At 46.5% G+C, this 23091-nt stretch overlaps 1 protein-coding gene across 1 annotated transcript in view; it reads right to left on the bottom strand.

The window, feature by feature from the left end:
• The window catches only part of SMIM17 (small integral membrane protein 17), a 42391-nt gene that overhangs the window by 9703 nt on the left and 9597 nt on the right, over window positions 1-23091 (bottom strand). The window contains exon 2 of the mRNA XM_054539171.2: window positions 476-744. Coding sequence (XP_054395146.1) covers window positions 476-644 — 169 coding nt within the window. The 5' untranslated portion in view covers window positions 645-744. The remainder of the gene's footprint in view (window positions 1-475; window positions 745-23091) is intronic.

The following is a 23091-nucleotide window of genomic DNA, read 5'->3' as shown; positions in this document are numbered from 1 at the left end:
TTCAAATCTTCCAGTGCTTGAAAATTGGGGAGTTCCCTCTCTTGCCATCCCTGAGAACCCTGCAAGCACCCCATGAGGATAACCCCGAAAAATCCTGCTGGAGACACATGGCCTGTCCTCAGCACCACCAAGCCAGCCAACAGCCAGCACCAGCAGACATGGGAGTAAAGCCGTCTGAGATCGACCAGTGGCCTCACCAGCTCTCTGAGGCTGCACAGACAAGCACAGGCAGGAAAAGTGTCCCCTGAAGCCAGGTCAAACTTCTGACCCACAGAATCATGAGCTGATAAGTGATTGTTGCTTTAAGCCCCTAAGTTTGGGGATGACTTGTTACACAGCAAAAGCTGACTGACACAGTGCTCCATGAATAGCTGTTGAATGGATGAGTGAAGGGCTGAATGTTTAGTCTTTCCCTAGGCTCTGCCAATTCCTTCCTCTCTACCCACTCACTTCCCAAAGGACCCCTGCCTCTCACCTTTCTCATCACTGTCATGGCTGGAGGCCCCAACCTCCACAGCCTCCCAGTCCTTGGTGCAGGTGGGATGGGGAGGCTTCTCCCAGGCCCGGCTCTCCCGAGGCAGCAGCGTCTTGGTCCTCTCAGGCTCCAGCAGCCCCCGTGTCTGCTCAGGCCTGAGACTCTGCATTGCCTCAGGAGGAGGTGGAGCTTCTGAGACAAGCTTCTCTTTCTCCTCCCGCTCCAGGGTCCTCTCTGGTTCCCCAGGCACAGGATTCAGAACCTGAGGACTGATGGACATTTCATCATTCAGTGAATCGTTACAGAGGGCCAGCAGGGGCTAGGAACGATTGTAAGCATTAGAAATACAGCAGTAATCAAGTGGAGATTCCTGCCCTCCTGGGGCTTACATTCTAGTAGGGAGACAAAGAGACAGGCAGGGCACAAATAAAGCACACAGCAGGTCAAGCGGTAGAGAGCACTCTGGAGACAAAGCTGGAAAGGGAATGATTGTCATGGGCAGGCACATGCAGACACACATACTCACGTACATATACACGCATACAAACATAAACATATCCACACATCCACACACACAGTCACATACACACACACTAACACAAACACACACACATCCACATTCACACACACTCACATAGACCAACACAAACACACACACTCATACACACTCACAGTCACACACACATTCACACTCACACACATACACACTCACATACTCATATACACACCTACAGCCACACATGGTTCTCCAGTCTGCACATTTGTATATAACGAATGGGATAGGAAACGACATGAATTAATACATAAATCAGCCAGGCGAGGTGGCTCACACCTGTAATCCTAGCACTTTGGGAGACCAAGGTGGGAGGGTTGCTTGAGCCCAGGAGTTTGAGGCCAGCCTGAGTGAGACCCAGTCTTTAGAAAAATGTTTAAAAATTAGCCAGGTATGGTGTCACGAGCCTGTAGTCTCAGTTACTGGGAGGATCCTTTGAGCCTGGGAGTTCAAGGCTTCAGTGAGCTAGGATCATGCTACTGCACTCCAGCCTGGGTGAGAGAGCAAGACTCTCTCAAAAATCGATCAATGAATCAATCAAGAGGACTCTTTTCCTGTCACTTTTCTACCAATGAAAATTAAATGTAGGTCAAGAGAAATACTTCTCTATTGTAAGGAGCACATGAACAAATGGCAGTGGATATATGGCATGGGGAGGATGACAGGGGCAGTGGGGACTGTGGCAAGAGAGATCAGGTCTCATGTCTGAGGAAGCTGCACCATGCAACTCAGCTAACGTCTGCAGAGCAAACGCATGGGATTGGTGTTGCCCATCCTGTGATTTCTCAAAAGAAGACTGGAAATCTACATTTTCAGGTGGCATTTTCTACATTTCATGATGTCGATAATTATTTCCAGTGTTTAATAGGAAGACACCTTTAGTCAAATAGCACAAGTTGTGGGGCTGAATTAGACCCTGGGGTTGCCCATTTGCAACCTCAGTGTGGGCTGGGGAGTCTGTTGGGGGTGAGGAGAGGAGGCTGCCTAGACATTTTCCGGGGAAGAAAATTCCTATGGGACCTTCGTGGGAAAGAGTGTTAGAGAGTACCATTAGGGAGTTCTGATTTGTTTATTGCTTTGGGGTTTTGTGTGGCTTTGTTTTTAATATGAGACGTGATTAATCATGGATCTAGGTTGACGGGAGGAGAAGGCATGGGAAAGGAGAAAATGCAGGCAAGCGGGGTGACAGATGGGAAAGACAAGAGCCATCAGGTCAAGGTCAGTAGAAGCTGGATCCGCAGTGAGTGGAGGAGGAAGAAGGAAAGGGGAAGAGACAGAGGTATGGTGGGGGGAGGAGATTCACACCCCACAGCCTCAGTGTTCTTGGTGAAATAGCAAACAAGTTATCCCTTGAGAGGATGGAGACGCAGTCACAACAACGACAACCAGCAACCACAGTAAAAGCAATAACAATATCGGCAGTGTTTCCCGGAGCCCAGAACTCTCCTTGTGCCCAGCCCTGCTGAGCCCTGCGAATCCCTTTTCTCACATAAAGGTCGCCATACTTCTCGCTACAGATACTATTAGGTTTCCATTTAACAGACAGGGAAGTCCCTTGATCAAAGCCACACAGCTCAGAAGAGTGGAGGCGGGGCTGCTGCACCTGTTTGCTGAGAGCCTGCGCTCCCACCGTTGCAGGGTGGTCCACAGGGGCCCAGGCGGACACACAACGCGAACACGCACAGGTGCACACTCGGGAAGGTGCGCTGAACACCCCAGGGGGAGCGAACATCGACACCGGGCCCCAGCGAGACGAGCGCACGTGCCCGTGCCGCCCCACGAGGGTACACAGGTCTGTGCTCCCCTCCTCACGAGGAGGCTGGAATTCACCTGCAACTCCCAAGCCAGGACACAGACCGCCGCTGCGGAGAAACGGACCCGACCCCGATAGACCCCGGCCCTCTCCCACCGGACGGGCTTGGAGACGCCCTCTCCCCGGACCCTATCCCTGGAGCGGTTCTGCCCCTCACCCTCGCCCATGCACACACACTCTGCTCATCCACACTCGCGCGCACATCCCCGGATCGCCGCCCGCGCCCCCAGCCCCTTTTCTCTGCCTCCTTCCCGCCCGCGGGGGTCCCTCGAAGGACTCACCCTCCCCAACCGGACCCTGTCTGGGCTCTGCAGAGCTGGCGCCGCACTGACTGCGGCTGCGCAGACGCGGAGGCTGCGGGGTGGTGGGGGGAGGTGGGAAGTGGGGGAATTGGGACGCGTGGGCGTCCTCCTCCCCTCCTCCACCCCCGGGAAGCCTGCACCTGGAGGGGCGTGGGGAAGGCAGTGGAGGGGCCGCAGAGGCGTGGTACCCGCGGCGTGGTTGCAGGGGGGTGTGGTACCGAGCTGGTCCATCCCCAGCTGATGAGCACGTAGGTTATGTTCGAGGTCCCCTGCGACAGACGCCCCAAGGCCAGCGGCTTTGCGCACACCCCCCGTGGTTCTCCAGTCTGCAAACCGGGATTCCGGGGTGGGCAGAAGGGAGAAGGAGCTGGGGCAGGGGGTGGCAGCCCGGGGACCCTGAGGCCCGACCGCCTGGGGCAGTGGCTGGCTTTGCCATTTGTTACGAGTGAGTCCTGGGGTGTGTTGCTTAACATTTCCGTGCCTCGGTTGCCCATGCTGTTAAGTGGGAATAATTATGGTTACCAAGTCCCAGGATTACTGTGAAAGTAAAACAATAATAACAATAATAATAATACACGTACAGTTCTTACAACAGTGCCTAATAGCTGCTATTATTATCAATGACCATTGTTGTTCAAATTTACAATTCAGTGACTACAGCCAAGTTGCTCTCATGGAGGCTACATTAAATTTTTAAAATTTTCGGCAAAGCCATAGGTAGGGGGAAAACGGTGTCCCTGCATCATCTTAGCTACATTCCCCTGGTTACTAGTGAGGAGAATTAAACACATGTTTTTGAACAGGCTTATTCTCTCTTCTGTGAATTACCTGTTTATCTCCTCCTCTCCGCATTGCTCTATGTGTTTATATAGCTTTTACTTACTGATTAATAGACATTCTTTCTATATTCTGCACATTAATCCTTTGTCTATTACTCTATCTGTGGCAAATATTTTCTCCTGGCTCCTCCCTTATGTTTTTATTGTGTTTACACAGTGCCTGAAGTTTTGAATTTTAATAAAAATCCAAGATATCCTTTTTATTTATTTCTTGCTTTTAGGGTCTTAAGATGTCCTTCCTCAGCCTTCTTTCTCCCTCTCTTCCCCGCCCCCAAACCCCCCCTCCCCCCGTCTCTTTGAGACAGGGTCTTACTCTGTCACCCAGGCTGGAGTGCAGTAGTGTAATAATAGCTCACAGCAGCCTTGAACTCCTGGGCTCAAGTGATGCTGTTGCCTCAGCCTCCTGAGTATCTGGGACTGCAGGCATGTGCCACCACACCTGGCTAATTTTTAAATTTTTTGTAGAAACAGGGTCTCACTATGTTGCCCAGGATGGTCTCAAACTCCTGGCCTCAAGTGATCTTCCCAGCTCAGCCTTTCAAAGTGCTAGGGTTACAGGCATGAGTCACTTCACCTGGCCTCACCTTACTCTCATAAACACATTTTCCTGTATAATCTTATATCTTACAGTCTTATTTATATATTTATTTTGTTTGAACCTTCTGGAATTTTTTTGAATGATATGAGGTAAGGATTTAACCTCCTTTTCCAAATGGATAGAAAATTGAATTACCCTGATTATTCAGAAAAACAAAAATAACTGTCATTTATCAAAAAAAAAAAAAGCTGTAAGGCAAGGCATCTCGTTAATATTATCTCATTTAATTCCAACAGCCCAAAGTGGTAGTATTATTATCCCCATTTAATAGAGAAGGGAACTGAGGCACAAAGGAGTTACATGAGTTGTACAAAGGACACACAGCAAGATTATGGAAGGACTGAGACCGGGTTTGCCTAGGAGTTTTCAGACAGGTTATGTAATTGGGAGGGGAAATTTTCTTCATTTCTATGTTTAGGAGATGAGTTTCCTGCCATTCCAAAGATAGTTCAGAGTGTGCAGAGAAGAGAGATGAAGTGTCAAGAATTAGACATTTCATCCAATCCTCATCACTTCCTTTGATAACAAGACATTTAGAGCAGGAGACCAGGTGAGCTGCCCCAGGTCACAGAGTCTTGAGAGGGTTAGGAACTGGGCGTCCAGATGCGGATCTAACCATGTACTAGCTGTATAACTTTGGGAAGTGAATTAACTCGGTCTCAGTTTCCTCACCTGCAAAATGGGGGCAATAATATTTTCTACCTCATAGGATTATTGTGAACATCATATAAGTTAATACATATGCCTCCTAATTTTGAGTGCTCAGTAAATGTCACTGGTATTATCATTATAATTATTGAACAGCAGGTCCTCAATATGGGGTAAAAATCTCCAGTTATGATCCTGATAGTCCAGATGAATTATGGTTGTTTCAAAATGGACTCAAGTTTGAGGGGCTTCCCCAGAATTCTAAGGGAACAAAATTTTTTTTTTGAGATGGAGTTTTGCTCTTGTTGCCCAGGCTGGAGTGCAGTGGCACAATCTCGGCTCGCCGCAACCTCCGTCTCCCAGGTTGAAGCGATTCTCCTGCCTCAGCCTCCCGAGTAGCTGGGATTACAGGCTTGTGCCACCACACGCGGCTAATTTTTGCATTTTTAGTAGAGATGGGGGTTTCTCCATGTTGGTCAGGCTGGTCTCGAACTCCTGACCTCAGGTCATCCACCTGCCTTGGCCACCTGTTGGGATGACAGGCGTGAGCCACTGCGCCTGGCCCAAAGGAATGTTACTGAATGACCCCTTAGAGGTGATTTCTTCCCGAAACGGAAGAAAACAATGAAGGGAAATCCTGTTTTATGTCTTACTTTAATATTTCTCAAACTTCAACCTCTCAAACATCCTTTTTCAATGTTTGCCCTGTTTCTGCAGCAATGAATAGCATCTTCATTATTTCTTTCATTGACACACAACATCCCCACATTCCTATTTACTTAATATTTTTATTTAAAATGAATTTGTTTTTAAAACCATTTAAGAAGTACCTTTAATGGAAACTTTACAGCACTCCTATAAATGGAAAACCAGTTTCAAGTGCCATAATCTAAAAGGGAAATAAAATCACGATTAAAAAATTATAGCTACATGCCACCACTAGGTGTGGTAGATTGAATTATTGGTTCCAATTCTTCATTATCCTGCCTTGCCATAGCCTCATGGCAAGTCAAGGGGTGGAGTACAGATGTGTTATGCCCATGGGCCTTTTCCCTTTGTTGATTGTGCTTTGTATACTTTCACTGTAGTAAATCATAGCTGTGAGTATGACTATGTGCTGAGTCTCTCTTGAGTCCTTCTCCCAGGAAATCATTAAACCTGAGGATGATCTTGGGGACCCCAACACAAACCCTGGACCACAATTTTACCATGAGGTGAGTGCTGCTGACAACTTTTTGGGGCTCCGTGACTAGCCAGGAAAAGAAAAATTAATGCAGGGCTGAGAATTCATCCACTCATTCATTCATTCACTCATTCAACTAATATTTATTAAACAACTGCCATATGAAGAAGCTGTTCCGGGTAGCTAAGGCAACTGATGTCTGTGGCCTAATGGAGCTTACATTCTAATGATGAAAACAGACAGTGTCAAGTAAACCAATAAATGCAAAATGAAATATAGTTTGTGCTGAATTCTGTGAAGTACTAAATTCTGTGAAATAAATCACTGTGATAGTAACTTTGAAGCCACTTTAGATGGGGATGGTCAGGGAAGGCCTTTTAGAAAAGGTAACATTTTGAGCTAAGGACCAAACGGTGGAAAGGAAACAGTTATAGTTGAATCCACACGTGAATGCGTTCAGCACCATGGACAGAGCACACCAGAGGCAAAGGCCCTGAGGAACAAACAGGGAGGTGGTGTGGCCAGTGTGACCAGGAAAGCGAGAGTGTAATGGGATGTAAGACAGAGAGGCGCCCGGGCGCGGTGGCTCACGCCTGTAATCCCAGCACTTTGGGAGGTTGAGGTGGGCAGATCACGAGGTCAAGAGATCGAGACCATTCTGGCCAACATGGTGAAACCCTGTCTCTACTAAAAATACAAAAATTAGCTGGGCGTGGTGGCGCACCCCTGTAGTCCCAGCTACTCAGGAGCCTGAGGAAGGAGAATCGCTTGAATCCAGGAGGCAGAGGTTGCAGTGAGCTGAGATCACGCCATTGTACTCCAGCCTGGGCGACAGAGTGAGACTCCGTTTCAAAAAAAATAAAAAATAAAAAAATAAGGATACAGGGGCATCCAGAGTCGTGAAAGCCACAGGAAGATCTTTGAATTTTATTGTATGTGTATTGGAAAGTAGTGGAAGGTACTAAGGAATGGTGTGATAGACTCTGGTTTATATTTTCCAAGGGTCACTGAAACTGCTGTGTGGGGAATGCACTAGAAGGGGCAATAAAGTAGGAGGATCCCTTAGGAGGCTCTTGCAGTAAACCAGGTGAGAAGTGACGGTGGCCTGGAGTGAGGCAGTGGCAGTGGGGATGGAGAGCAGTGGGTGGATTCAGGATTTGCTCTACAGGTGGAGCTGAGCGAACTCACTAATGGGTGGAGTGCGAGGTGTGAGAGAAAGAGAGGAATCAAGGGAGACTTCTGGGCTTTGGGCCTGAGCAACTGAGTGCCCTGAAGTGCACTAACTGGGATCAAGGTTTTTTGGGGGGAAAATCCAGAGTTCCCTTTCGGGCATATTAACTGTTGGATGCCTCCATTTCTGAGATCAACTTCAGAAGAGCCTGGATTACCCAAATAGCCCCTTCAGAGCCTTCAGGGGTGAGGGTTGCAGAGTGGACTCAGGAATGCCTACATCTAGCACAGGTGGTGGCGAAATGACACTTGTTCCTATCCATGTTGCAGAACCAGTCCAGCAGGGATCTCCGTGATGCTGGAATAGTCCAGGCACAGGCTACCCTGCGAGGCTTGCGGGGACTGTCCTGCGAGGCTGGGGGGCTGCCCGTGGTGCTGAACCATTCTGGCCTGAGCTGCCCGTGGTTCTGATGGATATTAGCAGGGCTGTCCGTGGTGCTGAACCATTTCCATCAGGGCTGTCCTGCGAAGCCTGAGCTGTCTGCTGTGCTAAACCATTCACTTCACGTGCTGCCTTAGGGGGCTGTCCGTGGTGCTGAATCTGTCTGGCATGAGCTGTCCGCGGTACTAAACCATTCAAGCATCAGCGTTCGGTGGTGCTGACGCTCTACACAGACTAGCTGGAGATTTTTTTTCCCTCCTTCAAAGAACCTGTCCGCCTGGGGAAAGCCCTGCTGTTGCCTGGAAACAAAGATCTCTGGGCTGTGGAGAGCATGGGATGAAAGCAAATGAGGGCAAGAACTGCAAAGTCATTTTTAAGTGACAGCTTTGGTTCTTAGGACAGCAGGGCCTGGCTACAACCGGATTGAAATTATTAACATGAAGTTTCCCAAACAGCTCTGAAGAGGGAGAAAGTACAGAAAGGAAATTCAGAGAAAGGTATGCCCCGGATTCAGGCTGTTGGTTATTCTGGGTTGGGAGAAGCAGTGGAGTGGGGAGGAGACAGCTATATAAGTATATGCGAGTTATTGGCAAAGCCCTATTTTTTTTTTTTTTTTTTTTTTGAGATGAAGTCTTGCTCAGTCGCCCAGGCTGGAGTGCAGTGGCGTGATCTCGGCTCACTGCAAGCTCCGCCTCCCAGGTTCACGACATTCTCCTGCCTCAGCCTCCCGAGTAGCTGGGACTACAGGCACCCGCCACCACGCCCGGCTAATTTTTTTTTTTTTTTTTTTTTTTGTAAAGACGGGTTTTCACCGTCTTAGCCAGGATGTTCTCGATCTCCTGACCTCGTGATGCGCCCGCCTCGGCCTCCCAAAGTGCTGGGATTAGAGGCGTGATCCACCGCGCTCAGCCTGCAAAGCCCTATTTTTTATGTTGCAAGCTGGGATCACAAGAGGGATGTTATTGTAGATTTACAGAAATGCAGCGTGGCTACAATTTCCCATGCTTCCAAATACAACCAATCACATACATTGTAAACTGTGACTGTTATTTTAGTGTCACTTTAGCTGGTGAATAGACACACCCACCATCTTTTTGTCAGGGTTAGTCTTGAATTATGTGGGTTTTGAATTGTACACCCTCTGCAAGAGTGAGTCCTTCACAAAATCAAACCTCTCTGGAATTGTTGAATGATGAATAAGTGTTCTTCCCAACGATCTGGTCACCAGAAAAGGCACAGCTTCCACAATCACTCAAGAGAAAGACATTCATAAAGCACTCACTACATGCTGGACATTGCAGGTGACACCCAGTATGCCTGAAGCATATCCTCTATGCCTAATAGGATGATAATCACAACTCTTCAAGGGCCAGAGAGCTTTGAGCCTCTGACTTTGAGCTCTTTGTTTACGTAGAACCACTGTGATAAGGCTCTTCACTATCTTTCTATTATGTCCTCTAATGGAGTTGCTGGCCCAGTGAGTTTTGATATTTCAATTTCGCAAAGTAAGCTGAAACCCATTACATTATGAATATTTCTTTTTGCTTACTGTCTGCCTTGTTTCTAAAATGGTACAGACCCATGATGGTATGGGCTTTGTGTTTCTAATTTACCTCTGAGCCTCCAGAACCTGGAACATGTCTTGGCACATACCAGATGGCCCATGAATGTTGTTTTGAAACAGTCGAATGAATGAGAGATGGTGTTTGTAAATGTAAACAATCTCAATGTTTTAATGATGGTAACTCACTAAATTAAAAGGAAAATGAGTGACGTGACCTGAACTGTGCTCATCAGTTGGCAGGATGAAGTCTATGATCTGCCAGGTTGAGACATCCAAGATCATAGACCCCTGTTGAGTAAGACTTTGCCATAAGACCACTTCATGGGCCAGTGACCTGTTCTATCCTCTGGTGCATCTGCTGTGGCCCATAAGGAAGGGTTCTGTGGCACCAAGCAGGGAATCCTATCAGTAGGGACCATCCCACAAGGAGAGGAATCTATTTCATGCTTTTCAGCAACTGCAGGGAATTAATCATATTGTGTGGATGTATCTAGTTTATGTGGCCGTCTCCAAACTGTGATCATTTCGGAGCCTCGGACCCCCTGGGGCAGGTCAGCTTGGAAATGGCATATCCAGGATTAAACCCAGAGCAATATGTCCCCAAAGACCTTCTTGTTTCACTACTACTAAAAAATTTCCATTTATTTAAGGTGGGGTTGCAAGGGGAAGAAATATGATTGAAATGGGAAAACTCACCTTGTTATTTAAAACCTAGAAGGATACCATCACTTGGGGGTGTATGGGGTAAATCATACAAGGGCAGCGAGCTGCCAAGTCTGCTTAGAGAAACAGGTTCTCCTAGCCACTTCCAGCCCACAGGGCTTTTCTGCAGTCTCGCTAGAAAAAATGATTCCAAAGACAGAATCATTATAAATCAAGTAACATTTATTGAGAGCTTAATGTGTCCTCACCAATACAAAATAGATCATCACGGATGGATATGAGAAGGTCTCCAAGACACATCATTTCATGGGAGGACGGGGGGAGCAAGTTGCAAATCTACAGATGCAGTCTGACATGAATGATGTGAAAACCCAACAACACATAAAACAATGTCGATATTATCTGTGGGCACATAGATATATGTATAAAGTCTTCTCAAGTTAAAAACACAAAAGGTATTTAAAAGAAAAAAAACACAAGATTACCAAGCTTACCAAGATTACATTTGTTCTTTCATGATAAAAAAAAAAAAGCGGTAATAATACTAAATGATTACCACATCCAGAAAATTTGTGAACTCTCTTCAAATTTCAGCATGGCAAAACTCAGATATATATATATATAAATATATATATTATGAATGATATATATATGATATATACTTATAACATATATTTATATATTATACTATATATTATATAATATTATATAATATTTATATATAATATATATAAATATAATATATTTTATATAATATATTTATATAATATAAAATATATAATATAAATATATTATATTATATATTTATATAAAATATTTTATATTATATATTTATATAATATAAATATATAATATAAAATATTTTATATATTTTATATAATATATTTTATATAATATATATTATATATTATATTATATATTATATATTACATAATATATATTATATATTATAATAGTATATAATGTATTTTATATTATATATGATATATATTATATATTATATAGATATATATAATATAGATATATAATCTATATTATATATCTGAGTTTTGCCATGCTGAGATTTGAAGAGAGTTCACAAACTTTCTGGATGTGGTAGTCATTGTATATATATATATATATATATATTTTTTTTTTTTTTTGCTAAGGAGTCCAGCTTACAGGAAGTGCTCAATGTTTTATTTGGGGACCAGGACTTAACAGGGTGAATCTGGTATGTTTGGTCAACCTCAGGATGCAACCTAATTTTTCTTCCTGACTATGACATGCCATGAATGTGACGATTTTCCTTTCAGATGTATTGCTTATAAGATAAAGAAGTTAAGAACTTTGTAAAGAAAAAAGAAGAAAAGCCAAAGATATGAACAATTGTAAGACACATTTCAATGTGAGAAATATTAAAATGTAAATAACTAACAACTCAGCATCAATAAAATATGATTTACTGGCAGGGTGCGGTGGCTCAAGCCTGTAATCCCAACACTTTGGGAGGGTGAGGTGGGCGGATCAGCCAAGGTCAGAAGTTCGAGAGCAGCCTGGCCAACATGGCAAAACCCCGTCTCTACTAAACACACACACACACACAAAAGCTGGCGTGGTGGTGGGCGCCTGTAATTCCAGCTACTTCGGAGGCTGAGGCAGGAGAATCGCTTGAACCTGGGAGGCAGAGGTTGCAGTGAACCAAGATTGTGCCATTACACTCCAGCATGGGCATCAACAGCAAAACTGTGTCTCAAAAAAAAAAATAATTTACTTATCACAACTTATCCAATAACAACAGTGCATATCTCATAGCATGCAGCTGATAGGCATCTGGCATTGTTATTATGGAATGGGTTATAGTAACCAGGTTCATTCTATGTATAGGAAAATTGAGGCTGAGGATCAATGCGTACACACACACATCTCAAGAGAATTCTATGCTCTCTTTTCCTCTCAAATCCCTGCTCAGTCATGTGCACTGGCTTGAGCTGGCTTGCTGGAGGATGAGATGCCCAGGGAGGAGAGGCGAGTCATCTTGGACAAGGTTATTCTGGACCAGGCAGCCCACAGCTGACCACAGTTGAACGCATGAGGTCAGCTGAGGCCAGAACTATCCAGTTTAACTTAGCCCCAGTGGCCACATTCACGAGCTAATAATGCTTGTTATTTTAAGTCACTAAGTTTTGGAGTGGTTTGTTACACAGCAAAACTGACTGATACACTTTATATACACAGCTGATAATTGGCAGAGAAGCACTACTACTTCTATATAGGTTGCTAATTTATTGAAATGTTTCTGTGAAAGTCGGTAAATAGCTGCTGAGTGAAAGTCCCTGAAGCCCCCTCACTTAAAGAAAGCACAAATGAGAGTACACACACGTGCTGTCATCAATGGTTCTTTGTTTTCATTTAATTCTGTAATTCAGAACTCCTACCATATTCAAATATTCAACTCATTTCTCACCTGGTTGAATCCTGATATATTTAGCCAGTCTTCTAAGGATGGACTCTTGGGTGTTGCCAATGCTTCTAAGCAAAGCATCAGTGAACACTTGGATGAAAGGAGAATGCCTTCCTTAGATACTTATGTAACTGTCTTCTCTTTGCCAAGTGGGTCTCTGCTCAAATGTTACCTGCTTAGAGTGGCCCTCTCTGACCACTGAAGTTAAGGCGGCCTCCCCTTCACTCTCCATTTCATCCCATTCTCTGATCATGCCCAGAAATTAGGAGTGGTGGTTCCATATGGTAAAAGACTTTGGTTTGTTCATTGCTCGGTTCCCAGACCCTGGAACAGTGCCTGGCGCAGAATAGGTGCTCAGATGTTTATTGAATGAACGACACCCCGCTCACCCCCAAAGCTTCTTATTTCTTGGGGTTCCTACTTATCAGAGGGTGCAGAAGTTCTCAGTATTTATATACTAGGCATTCACTCTCTTATTTCCTTTTTTCCAATTTCTTTTTCCTTAAAACAGCTACTCACCCACCACTGAGAGAAAAAAATAGCTCAGGTTCCTTCCTGACCCAAATTTCTCCTCCTCCTTTCCACATGCATCTGCTCACACCAACGTCTCTGTGCTACATTGGATCAACAATGAAAAATGCCAACTTCACACCTACCTCTTCCTTCCCTCCATTTCTTTCCACCTCTCAACCTCTCTGTAAAACAGGTGATCAGCTATAAATGAACATTTACATCCCTGTAGGCATCTCTTACAAGAAATTTGGGCCCAAAAAGATCCCCCTATGAATTTTCATGTCTTGAAAAAGATTTATTGGGCAAATGAGTACATATCAGGAAGGAAATGGAAAATCTATTGACCCTTATGGGGTGGTGCTGGGGAGGAGGGAGTAGATGGATGGGTATAATTCCTAATAGTTTTTCCTGGTCTTGGTAGACAAATGAGCATCAGGGAAAATTGTTCTGATAATAGATATGGAGCTTGGTCATACTTAAACCTTACATCAACCTTAGGAGCTGATAATAAAAGTATTATTGGCTGGGTGTGGTGGCTAACACCTATTACCCCCGAGGTGAGAGGATTGCTTGAGCCCAGGAGTTTGAGACCAGCCTTGGAAATATAGAGAGATCCCATCTCTACAAAAAAATTTAAAAGAAAAATAGCCAGATGTGGTGGCACACACCTGTAGTCCCACCTACTGAGGAGGCCGAGGTGGGAGAATCACTTGAGCCCAGAAGGTTGAGGCTGCAGTGAGCCATGATCACGCCATTGCACTCCAGCCTTGGGATATAGCAAGACCCATTCTCAAAAAATAAAATGAAAGTATTATTATACTGGTAATGATAACAACACATAACAGAACTACCCATGTGTAAGTACTGTTCTTTTTTTTTTTTTTTTTTGAGACAGAGTCTCACTCTGTTGCTTAGGCTGGATTGCAGTGGCACAATCTCGGCTCACTGAAACCTTTATCTTCTGGGTTCAAGCGATTATCATTCCTCAGCCTCCTGAGTAGCAGGGACTGCAGGTGTGCACCACCACACCCAGCTAATTTTTGTATTTTTAGTAGAAACAGGGTTTCACCATGTTGCCCAGGCTGGTCTCAAGCTCCTGACCTCAAGTGATCTGCCCACCTTGGCCTCCAAAAGTGCTGGGATTGCAGGCATTAGCCACCACATCTGGCCGTTAGCCACCACATTTGGCCATAAGCATGTTCCAAATGCATCATTGTGTTACTTCACTTCTTCTTGACAACACTATAAGGCAGATACTATTGTTATCCCAACTCTACCGATGAGGAAACTGATGCACCAGAGAAACTAAGTCACCTTTCCAAAGTTCCTCAACAGAGAAGTGGCAAAACCAGAATCTGAATGCAGTAGTCCGTCTCCTGGAAGTGGCAACATGATGTTGCTACTTATACCTCATTGGTTGGAACCTAGTCACATGGCCACACCTAGCTGCAAGGGAGACTGGGAAGTGCAGCTAAAATGTAAGGGTTCTAGTACTATGGAAGAAGGAGAGACCAGATGTTGGGGAACAATGAGCAGTCTCTACACACCCACCTGGAACCTTGAAGATCTAAAAAATCAGAAGTTTGCAGTTATTCCCCAGGATGGGTCAGGGAGTAACTGAGATAAGTGTTCTTATACATTGGTGGTGGGAGTACCAATAAAGACATTGCTCTGGGAAGGTGTATCAGTTAGCTATTGCTGTATAACCAACCAACCATGGCAACATTTAGAAGCTTAAAACAGAAACAACCATTATTTATTATAGTTCATGAAGTTATGAACCAGCTAGACAGTTCTGCTGATCTGAATTTGGCTGATCTTGGCTGGACTTACTCCTGTATCTGTCCAGAGCTTGGACTGTGGGCTGGGGGTTGTGCTGGCTGGCCTAGAATACCTTTGACCAGGATGACTTCCCCCATAGGCCTGTCAACCTCCAGCAAGCTAGCTCAAGCCAGTGCACATGGCTGAGCAGGGACCTGAGAGGAAGAGAGAGCACAGAGGCCTCTTGGGGTTTAGCCTCCAAAGGTACACACTGTCATTTGTTGGCAGGGCTGGTTTCCTGGAGGGCTCCCTCCTTGGCTTGTAGACTGTCGACCCTCTGTACATGTCTGAGTCCTAATCTCCTTGTAATTACACCAGCAGATTGGATTAGGGCTGGCTCTTGTGACCTCATTTGACCTTGACCACCTGGTTAAAGGCCTTAAAGGCCCCATCTCCCAATACAGTCACTGTATTGGGAAGTACTGGGGTTAGGACATCAATTTGGTGGGTGGCACAATTCAGCCTGCAACGCTCACCAGCCCAGACCCCTTCAGAGCTGTGCTTTCCTATTGGAGATCCAAGATTTATACAGTGGAGTTGGATGCTGTGTTGGATCATAAATCCCATTGGCTTAACTTTCTTTTTATTATTATTATTTTATTTTATTTTTCCATAAGTTTTTGGGGTACAGGTGGAATTTGGTTACAGGAGTAAGTTCCTTAGTGGTGATTTGTGAGATTCTGGTGCACCCATCACACTGCACCTTGTATGTTGTCTTTTATCCCTCGCCTCCCCATCCCACGCTTCCCCCCAAGTCCCCGAAGTCCATTGTATCACGGATTTACCTTCAAAACCTACCCAGAATCCATCACGTTCTCACCAACCTTCCCTGGTCCCAGTCATGCTCACCCCTCACTGGGACAATTGCAGGGGTCTCCCCCCTTCACCCCTGCTGCATTCTCCCTGCCCCCAGCCTGTTCTCCACACAGAAGCCCATCACGTCCCTCCTCTGCCCATAACCCTCCATGGCTCCCACCTCACCCTGTCAAGCTGCAGTCTTCACCCCACCGGCCAGCGCCCCTCCTGATCCAGCCCCCGTCTGCTCTCTGTCCTCCTGTCACTGCCTCAGGCGTGAGCGAAACCCCAGGCCTCTGCCCTGGCTCTTCCTTCTTCCTGAAACACTTTCCCCCACATCCCTACCCACCTTGTCCTGCCTCCGAGTTTCTGCTTTCCTCCTGTCTCCTCCTCAGGGGGTCTCCCCCTTCCACCTTCTTAACTCTGGAACCTGCCCCGACCCTCTGCATAGTATCCACTTCTTTCTGAGATTTTTTTCTCCACGGCTTTAAAAAATTGTCACTTCCCAGAAGAACATCAACCCCACAAGGGCAGGGGTTTTGTAAGTCTTGTTCATAGCTGTTTCTCCAGCCCTTAGAACTTTTATCTGGTTCAAATAGGCACAGTCTGTATGTCTTTCAATATAATTTATTCCAACACAGTCTGTATGTCTTTGAATATAATTTAGCCATGGAGGGTTATGGTCAGAGGAGGGACGTGAAGGGCTTCTGCGTGGTGAACAGGCTCGGGGCAGGGAGGATGGAGCAAGAGTGAGGCGGGGAGACCTCTGCAATCATCCCAGCAAGGGGTTAGCATCGCTGGGACCAGGCAGGGGTGGCAATTTATTCTGTTACTGTCATGCCTCAGAAATGCCCCCCACCAAACACTGGGAATTTAACCTTTTATACCTGTACCTGATGTCTACATGTGCTGGTACCACTCTGGGCTTTGGGTAGCAGGAGGCCCAGCCTCCCCTCAAACTCTGTGTTTTCTTTTTGGGCTGCTGGAACAATATTACAGACTGGGTGGCTTATACACAACAGACATTCATTGCTCACGGTTCTGGAGCCTGGTAAGGCTGAGGTCAAGATGCCAGCAGATTCAGTGTGTGGTGAAGGCCCATTCCCAGTTCACAGAGGGAGCCCTCTTGCTGTGCCCACACATGAAGGAAGGAGTAAGGGAGCTCTCTGGGGTCCCTTTCATAAGGGCACTAATCCTATTGATGAGGCCCCACCCTTACGACCTCATCACCTCCCAAAGGCCCTATCTCCTAATACTATCACCTTGGGGGTTAGGGTTTCAACATGTAAATTTTGGGGAGACACACAAATTCAGACCATTGCACCTTTCTTCCAGGGTGTGGAGCTGGTCCTGGGAATTGGCTGACCCCCTACCAGAGACTGCACTTCCCATGACCCTTTGAGTGCAGGAGGGTGCAAGGAACACTGCTCACCAGTGGAAGGAGAGGAGAGCTGTGTCCAGAAATGGCTTTGCCCTCCCCTGTCTGCTGCCTAGATGTCTACTTGAGAAATTACGGTGGAGGGAGCTTGGATCCCTGAATCACCCCATGGAGTAGATCCTCCTGCTGAGGGAGAGCAGCAGAATCAGACTTGATGCATGAGGAATACTTTCCAGCATGGGATTTCTCCTGGTCTCTGGGGCTTGTTGATGCATCCAGTCCATGCCAACCAGCACATGATCTGCAACCTCACCCGGAGCCTCATCCCTGTGCGTAAGATGCTAGGACCATCCCCAGGTACCAAGTGAGCTCAGCAAGCGCCAGCTTGTAAGTGGTGGAACTAGCAGCTGGGCCCAGGATTCCCTGACCCCAGACCCCACCTGATCACCTGGTGGCCCTACACAGGCTGCAAGCCAGGAGTCAAATCTCCTTCTTCCCCAGGGGTATTTTGTGTGGCCTGTCCAGTCCAAGCCCAAAGAGCATATCTTTTTTGTTTGTTTGTTTTGAGACAGCCTCTCACTCTCCTGCCCCGACTGGAGTGCAGTGGTACAATCATGGCTCACTGCAGTCTCCAACTTCTGGCCTCAAGTAATCCTCCCACCTTGGCCTCCAGAGTGGCTGGGAGGACAGGCACACATCACCACGCCTGACCCAAAATAGCGTTTCTTAATAAATATGTAAATTTGTTGCCATTTAGAAATCAGAAACATTGCACATAAAGTCTGGCTTTTCAGCTCCATGATCTCCAACAAATTATTAGTGTTCTGAGCCTGTTTCCTCAATTGAAAGTGAGAATAGTATTATCCTATATTAATGATGTAAGCCCTGTTAATGTATGTAGCTCTTATATATACATATTTAAGACTCTATTACAAATATAAACTTTCTATTAATAAATAATAGTATGTATAATAAAATATTATTAGGGCCGTAACGTGTGTGTTGGAGAGTGCACCTGCTTGACTCAAATGACTCATGTTTATGGCCCTACACCTGGCCTGTCAGGGGTCACAGAAAAGTCTGTGATCTCGGAGAGGATCCCTAGCTCATCTCATGTAATTTGGAAACCGCCACCACGCTGGGATTCTGCAGGAAGAGCTTCCTCCTCTCCCCCATATCTGAGGCTGTGAGCTGAGGCCCAGCCTCTCAGTTGGACCATTCTCAGGCCAGGAATCTGCCGCTGCCAGGGGCATCAGTCCACCCAGGAGGCCCCTTCGTCATGCTCTGGGGCGGGTGCACTGGGTTCCCGGGTACTGACTGGGATTCCTACAATAAGACGGTGTCCAGGCAGGGAGGAGCAGAAGGGCCTTCCCTCTGCAGCCTGGGTCTCCTGAGGCTGCCCCTCAGCCAAGGCCTGGGCCCAGAGCCTTCTCCAGCTGCCCATGCTAAGGCTGACTGCAGGGGATTATCTCTGGCTAGAGCAAAGATTGTATGAACCATGCCTTTTATTTTCTGATGCTTTGACATTTTGAAGCCTTGCCGACCTTGGAGGCACTGTCTCTCCCAGATCTGGGTGGTTCCTAGAGACAGCAAACAATCCCCCTGAAAGCATGCCTTTCACAAGCAAACCACCCAATTCAGAGCCCACACCCAGCACCTCCCCAACTGGGCTCCCACACTCAGGGGCTCTGTGCACCTGCCCTCATCCAGGGCTGAGAACCAGACAACCAGGGCAGCCCCTGTGCCCCAGAACTGCTAAATTACTCAGAGAAGCCAATCCTGCTCCTTGCTATGGAAGCGACAGAGAAGCTCCTGCCCCCATCTTCCCCCAGCCCCTCCGCCTCCTGACCTGCCCTGGGCTTCCCTGTGTGGCCTGGCACTGCCCTCGCCTCTCAGGAACTGTAGCAACTCTCTTTTCACTCCCTGGTGTCTCCTGACCTATGGGCCTCACCTTCCCAGAATAAGAATAAAACCTACATTTTAAATCAGAGAGGGGCTGTGGACAAAAGGCTGAGGAATCCAAGTCAGATCCAGGTCTCCAGGGACTACATTAGGTCCAGGGTGGAATGGGCTGCTGCCTCAGAAAACTCACTTGCTTATTCATGATTCAGCCGGGAAGCATTTATTGAGCACCTTCTATTAACTCTTTCATTCAACGGACATTTACTGAGCACCTACTATGTGCCTGTGCCATGCCAAGTGCTGGGGGAACAACAGCGAGCAGAACCAGCAACATCCAGATCTCTACCTGAATGCCCGTGATGGAGATGGATGGTAAAGAAAGAAAACAAGTATCAATACAGACTGCAGTGCGTGTGATGGGGAATACGAAGCAGGGGAAGAAGGGTGATCAGGGAGGGCCTCATATCAGTTAGGGTTCTCCAGAGAGGCAGTAGTGATACAACTTAATATATTTATATATGTCCTATCATATAGATTGCCTTATTTAGATCATATATATCCCATATAGATATATCATATATATGCTATTACATATATTATATATTTATTATATATACATTATATATCCCATATAGATTTTTTTTTTTTGAGACAGAGTCTCACTCCGTTGGCCAGGCTGGAGTGCAGTGGCATGATCTCGGCTCACTGCAACCTCCACTTCCCGGGTTCAAATGATTCTCCTGTCTCAGTCTCCCAAGTAGCTGAGATTACAGACACATGCCACCATGCCCGGCTAATTTTGTATTTTTAGTAGAGACGGGATTTCACCATGTTGGCCACGCTGGTCTCAAACTCCTGACCTCAGGTGATCTGCCTGCCTTGGCCTATCAAAGTGCTGGAATTACAGGCATGAGCCACTTTGACTGACTTTTTTTTTTTTTTTTTTTTTTTTTTAGAGAGAGAGAGAGAGTCTTCCCTTGTCACCCAGGCTGGAGTGCAATGGCACGATCATACCTCACTGCAACCTCTAATTCCTGGACTCGGGCAATACTCCCACCTCCGTCTCTTGAGTAGCTGGGACTACAGGCACACACCACCACACCTGACTAATTTTTCTAACGTTTTTGTAGAGATGAGGTCTTGCTATGTTGCCCAGGCTGGTCTCAAACTCCTGGTCTCAAGTAATCCTCCACCTTGGCCTCCCTAAGTGCTGGCATTACAGGTGTGGGCCACCATGCCCTACCCTATATATATCTTATACATATCCTTTTATATACCTCATATTTCTTGTTATACATATGGCATATGTATACTTTTATATGTAAATAGATTTAATTTAAATAACCAGCTCTTGCTACTGTGGGAGCTGGCAAGTCCCAAATCCATAAGGCAGGCTGGTAGGCTGGAAACTCAGGCCGGAGTTGGCACTGTAATCCTGAGTCAGAGTTTCTTCCTCTCCAAGAAACTGGTTTTGCTCTTAAGGCCTTCAACTGATTAGATGAGGCCCACCCACATTGCAGATAATAATCGTTTACTTAAAGTCAGCTGATGTGGGTGGCATCCACATCTATAAAGTGTCTTCTCAGCACCACCAGGACTCACTGCGATGGGCCTGCTGGGCACTGGAGCCCAGCCAGGCCAACACGTGAAACTGAGCATCAGGGACCTGAGGAAGCTCAGCGTGGGTGTCGGGCCAAGAAGGGAGAGGCCCCTGCGGTGGGAGTGGGCTGGGCCAGCGCTGGGACTGGACAAAAGCATAGTGTGGCTGAAGCAGAGTGAGGAGGGGGAGCGGGACGGGAGCTGGGAGAGGCTGCGTCACACGGGGGTTTGTGAGGAGTTTGGCATTTACTCCAAGTGAGTAAAGGGGTCATTCAGACCCCACCCGGCACCCACGACCTCTACTTCAAGGCCAGGCTTGGGTCAGGCCTGGGGACACAGGGACACAGAGCCCCATGAGGGTGAACCCAAAGGCCAGCACATAACCCCAAATAGTGCCTTGGACAGATTATGGGATAGAAGACTTGTTAAAAAGCAGGTTCCTGACCTGCTTGATCCCTGCCAAACCCACATTTTCACAGGGGTAAATTTAATTTGGCTTCAGTAAGTACCTGACTGAGGAACTAGGGGGTGGAGTGGTGCTGTGGACTGCAGTCCAGCTTCTGGAGTCAGACTGGGTTTGAATCCAGGAGCTGTGTGACCTTGGGCAGGTGCCTGAACCTCTGCGAGCCTGTCTCCCCATCTGTAGAGTGGGGGTGATGAGAGCACCCCCTCAGAGGTGGACAAGTGACTCCATCAATGTGGCCATTATTCCAGCCCCCTCAGGGTTCCTCTTGCGGAAACGTGGAGCCCTGAGTGAGGAGCTTGCCCAAGAGGCGGGAGACCAGGGATGTGAGACCCACCTGGTACCACAGTATCCCTCCAGAGGAGCCTCAATGCCCTCCACATCAGCTTGGGTTGCAGGGAAAAGAAACAGGAGGGACCTGAGAGGTGGCCTGGCTGGTTCTCTGGATGGGAGAGGGGGACAGTGGTGGTGCGGCCTCGATCCCTTCTCTGCTTCACACATTGGGGAGTCCAGGAAACCAAGGCCAGGAGTCAAGTCCTGAGAAATTCAATATGTCCATCTCTAGAATTAGTCCAGTGTAGGCAAGGAGCACGGACCTTGGAGCCCAGGCGGATCCCAGCTCACACCCTGGCCCCTCCACTTCCATGCTGTGTGCCCTCAGGAAGCTTACTTTGCCTCACTGAACCTCAGATTCCTTATCTATACGACATGCACATGAATCCCTACCTCAAGGATCTTGCGAGGGTTAAATGAGCCATTTCATCTCTCCAAAGGGCCTTAGAAGGTCTTCCCCCTCCATTTTGCCACTAAAGAGTAGTAAAATCTTGTGTATATATGAGCTAATATTTGTTGACTGTTGTAACACTCCATTCTCTGCAGTGCACAGATATTCTCATTTATTCCCATAACAGATGCAACTAAAGCAATGTCTGATCAAGACTCGCTGCTGGAAACCACCACAATCCCATGTGGGAAGCGAGCCTGAGGATGATACTAACTCACGAAGGGAGAGCCAGAGAATCACAGAGAACCAGAGCTATGGCTCCAATGATGACAGCCTGAATCAAACCCACCCTGAGGCCCACTTGACTGCCAGAATTTGAAAAACGGTCCACTTTGTTTATACATGCCAGAGTGGCTGTTTTTCTTATTTGCAGAATGTGCTTGCTGGTATAATTTTTTTTTCTGTATTATTTATTTGTGTACACCAGTGTCAGGGAGTGCGGAACAACTGCAAATGCCAGGACATTAGCAACCAGTATAGTATCAAATAACAAAATAAAAAGGATGGCCTAAAAGGCCCCAGAGAAAGTGCACTTTGGGGAACACTCTTATGTGTAAACAGAGCTTCAATCAGCCTTAGGAAACTCACTCGAAGTTACTGATATGGTCTGTTGGTGCCTCCCTGTATTCACATATTGGAAACTTGATCCCCAATGTAACAGTATGAAGAGGGAGGACCTTTGGGAGGTCATGAGGTCAGGGCCCTTGTGACTGGGATTAGCACCCTTATAAGGGGCCTGAGGAAGTCCGCCGTTTACAACCACGTGAAGACACATCAAGACACAAGCACTACCTATGAAGAACATACCCCATCAGACAACAAATCTGCCAGAGCCTTGATCTGGGACTTCCCAGCGTCCAGAACCATGAGTGACAAATTTCTATTGTTTATAAATTACCCAGTCTAAGGTCTTTTGTTACAGCAGCAGGAAGGGACTTAAGACAGTTGCCTTCACATTTAGCTGCAAAAATCACTATAAAAATAGTCTGTGCTCAGATGTATATACTTATTGAATCCATGCATATTTCATTCTGAATATCAAACCTGCTGCTGTTTCTTTTCCCTCTTGCCCCTCCCACAATCACTGAAGCCGATTTTGACCAGACAACTGGCCAAAACAGAAGACTGTTTAAAATAACATAG

This window comes from Pongo abelii, chromosome 20 (assembly GCF_028885655.2).
Source record: "Pongo abelii isolate AG06213 chromosome 20, NHGRI_mPonAbe1-v2.0_pri, whole genome shotgun sequence".
Lineage (NCBI taxonomy): Eukaryota > Metazoa > Chordata > Mammalia > Primates > Hominidae > Pongo > Pongo abelii.
Note: the sequence above shows the minus strand (reverse complement) of the source record. Positions and strands in the feature narration are given on the sequence as shown.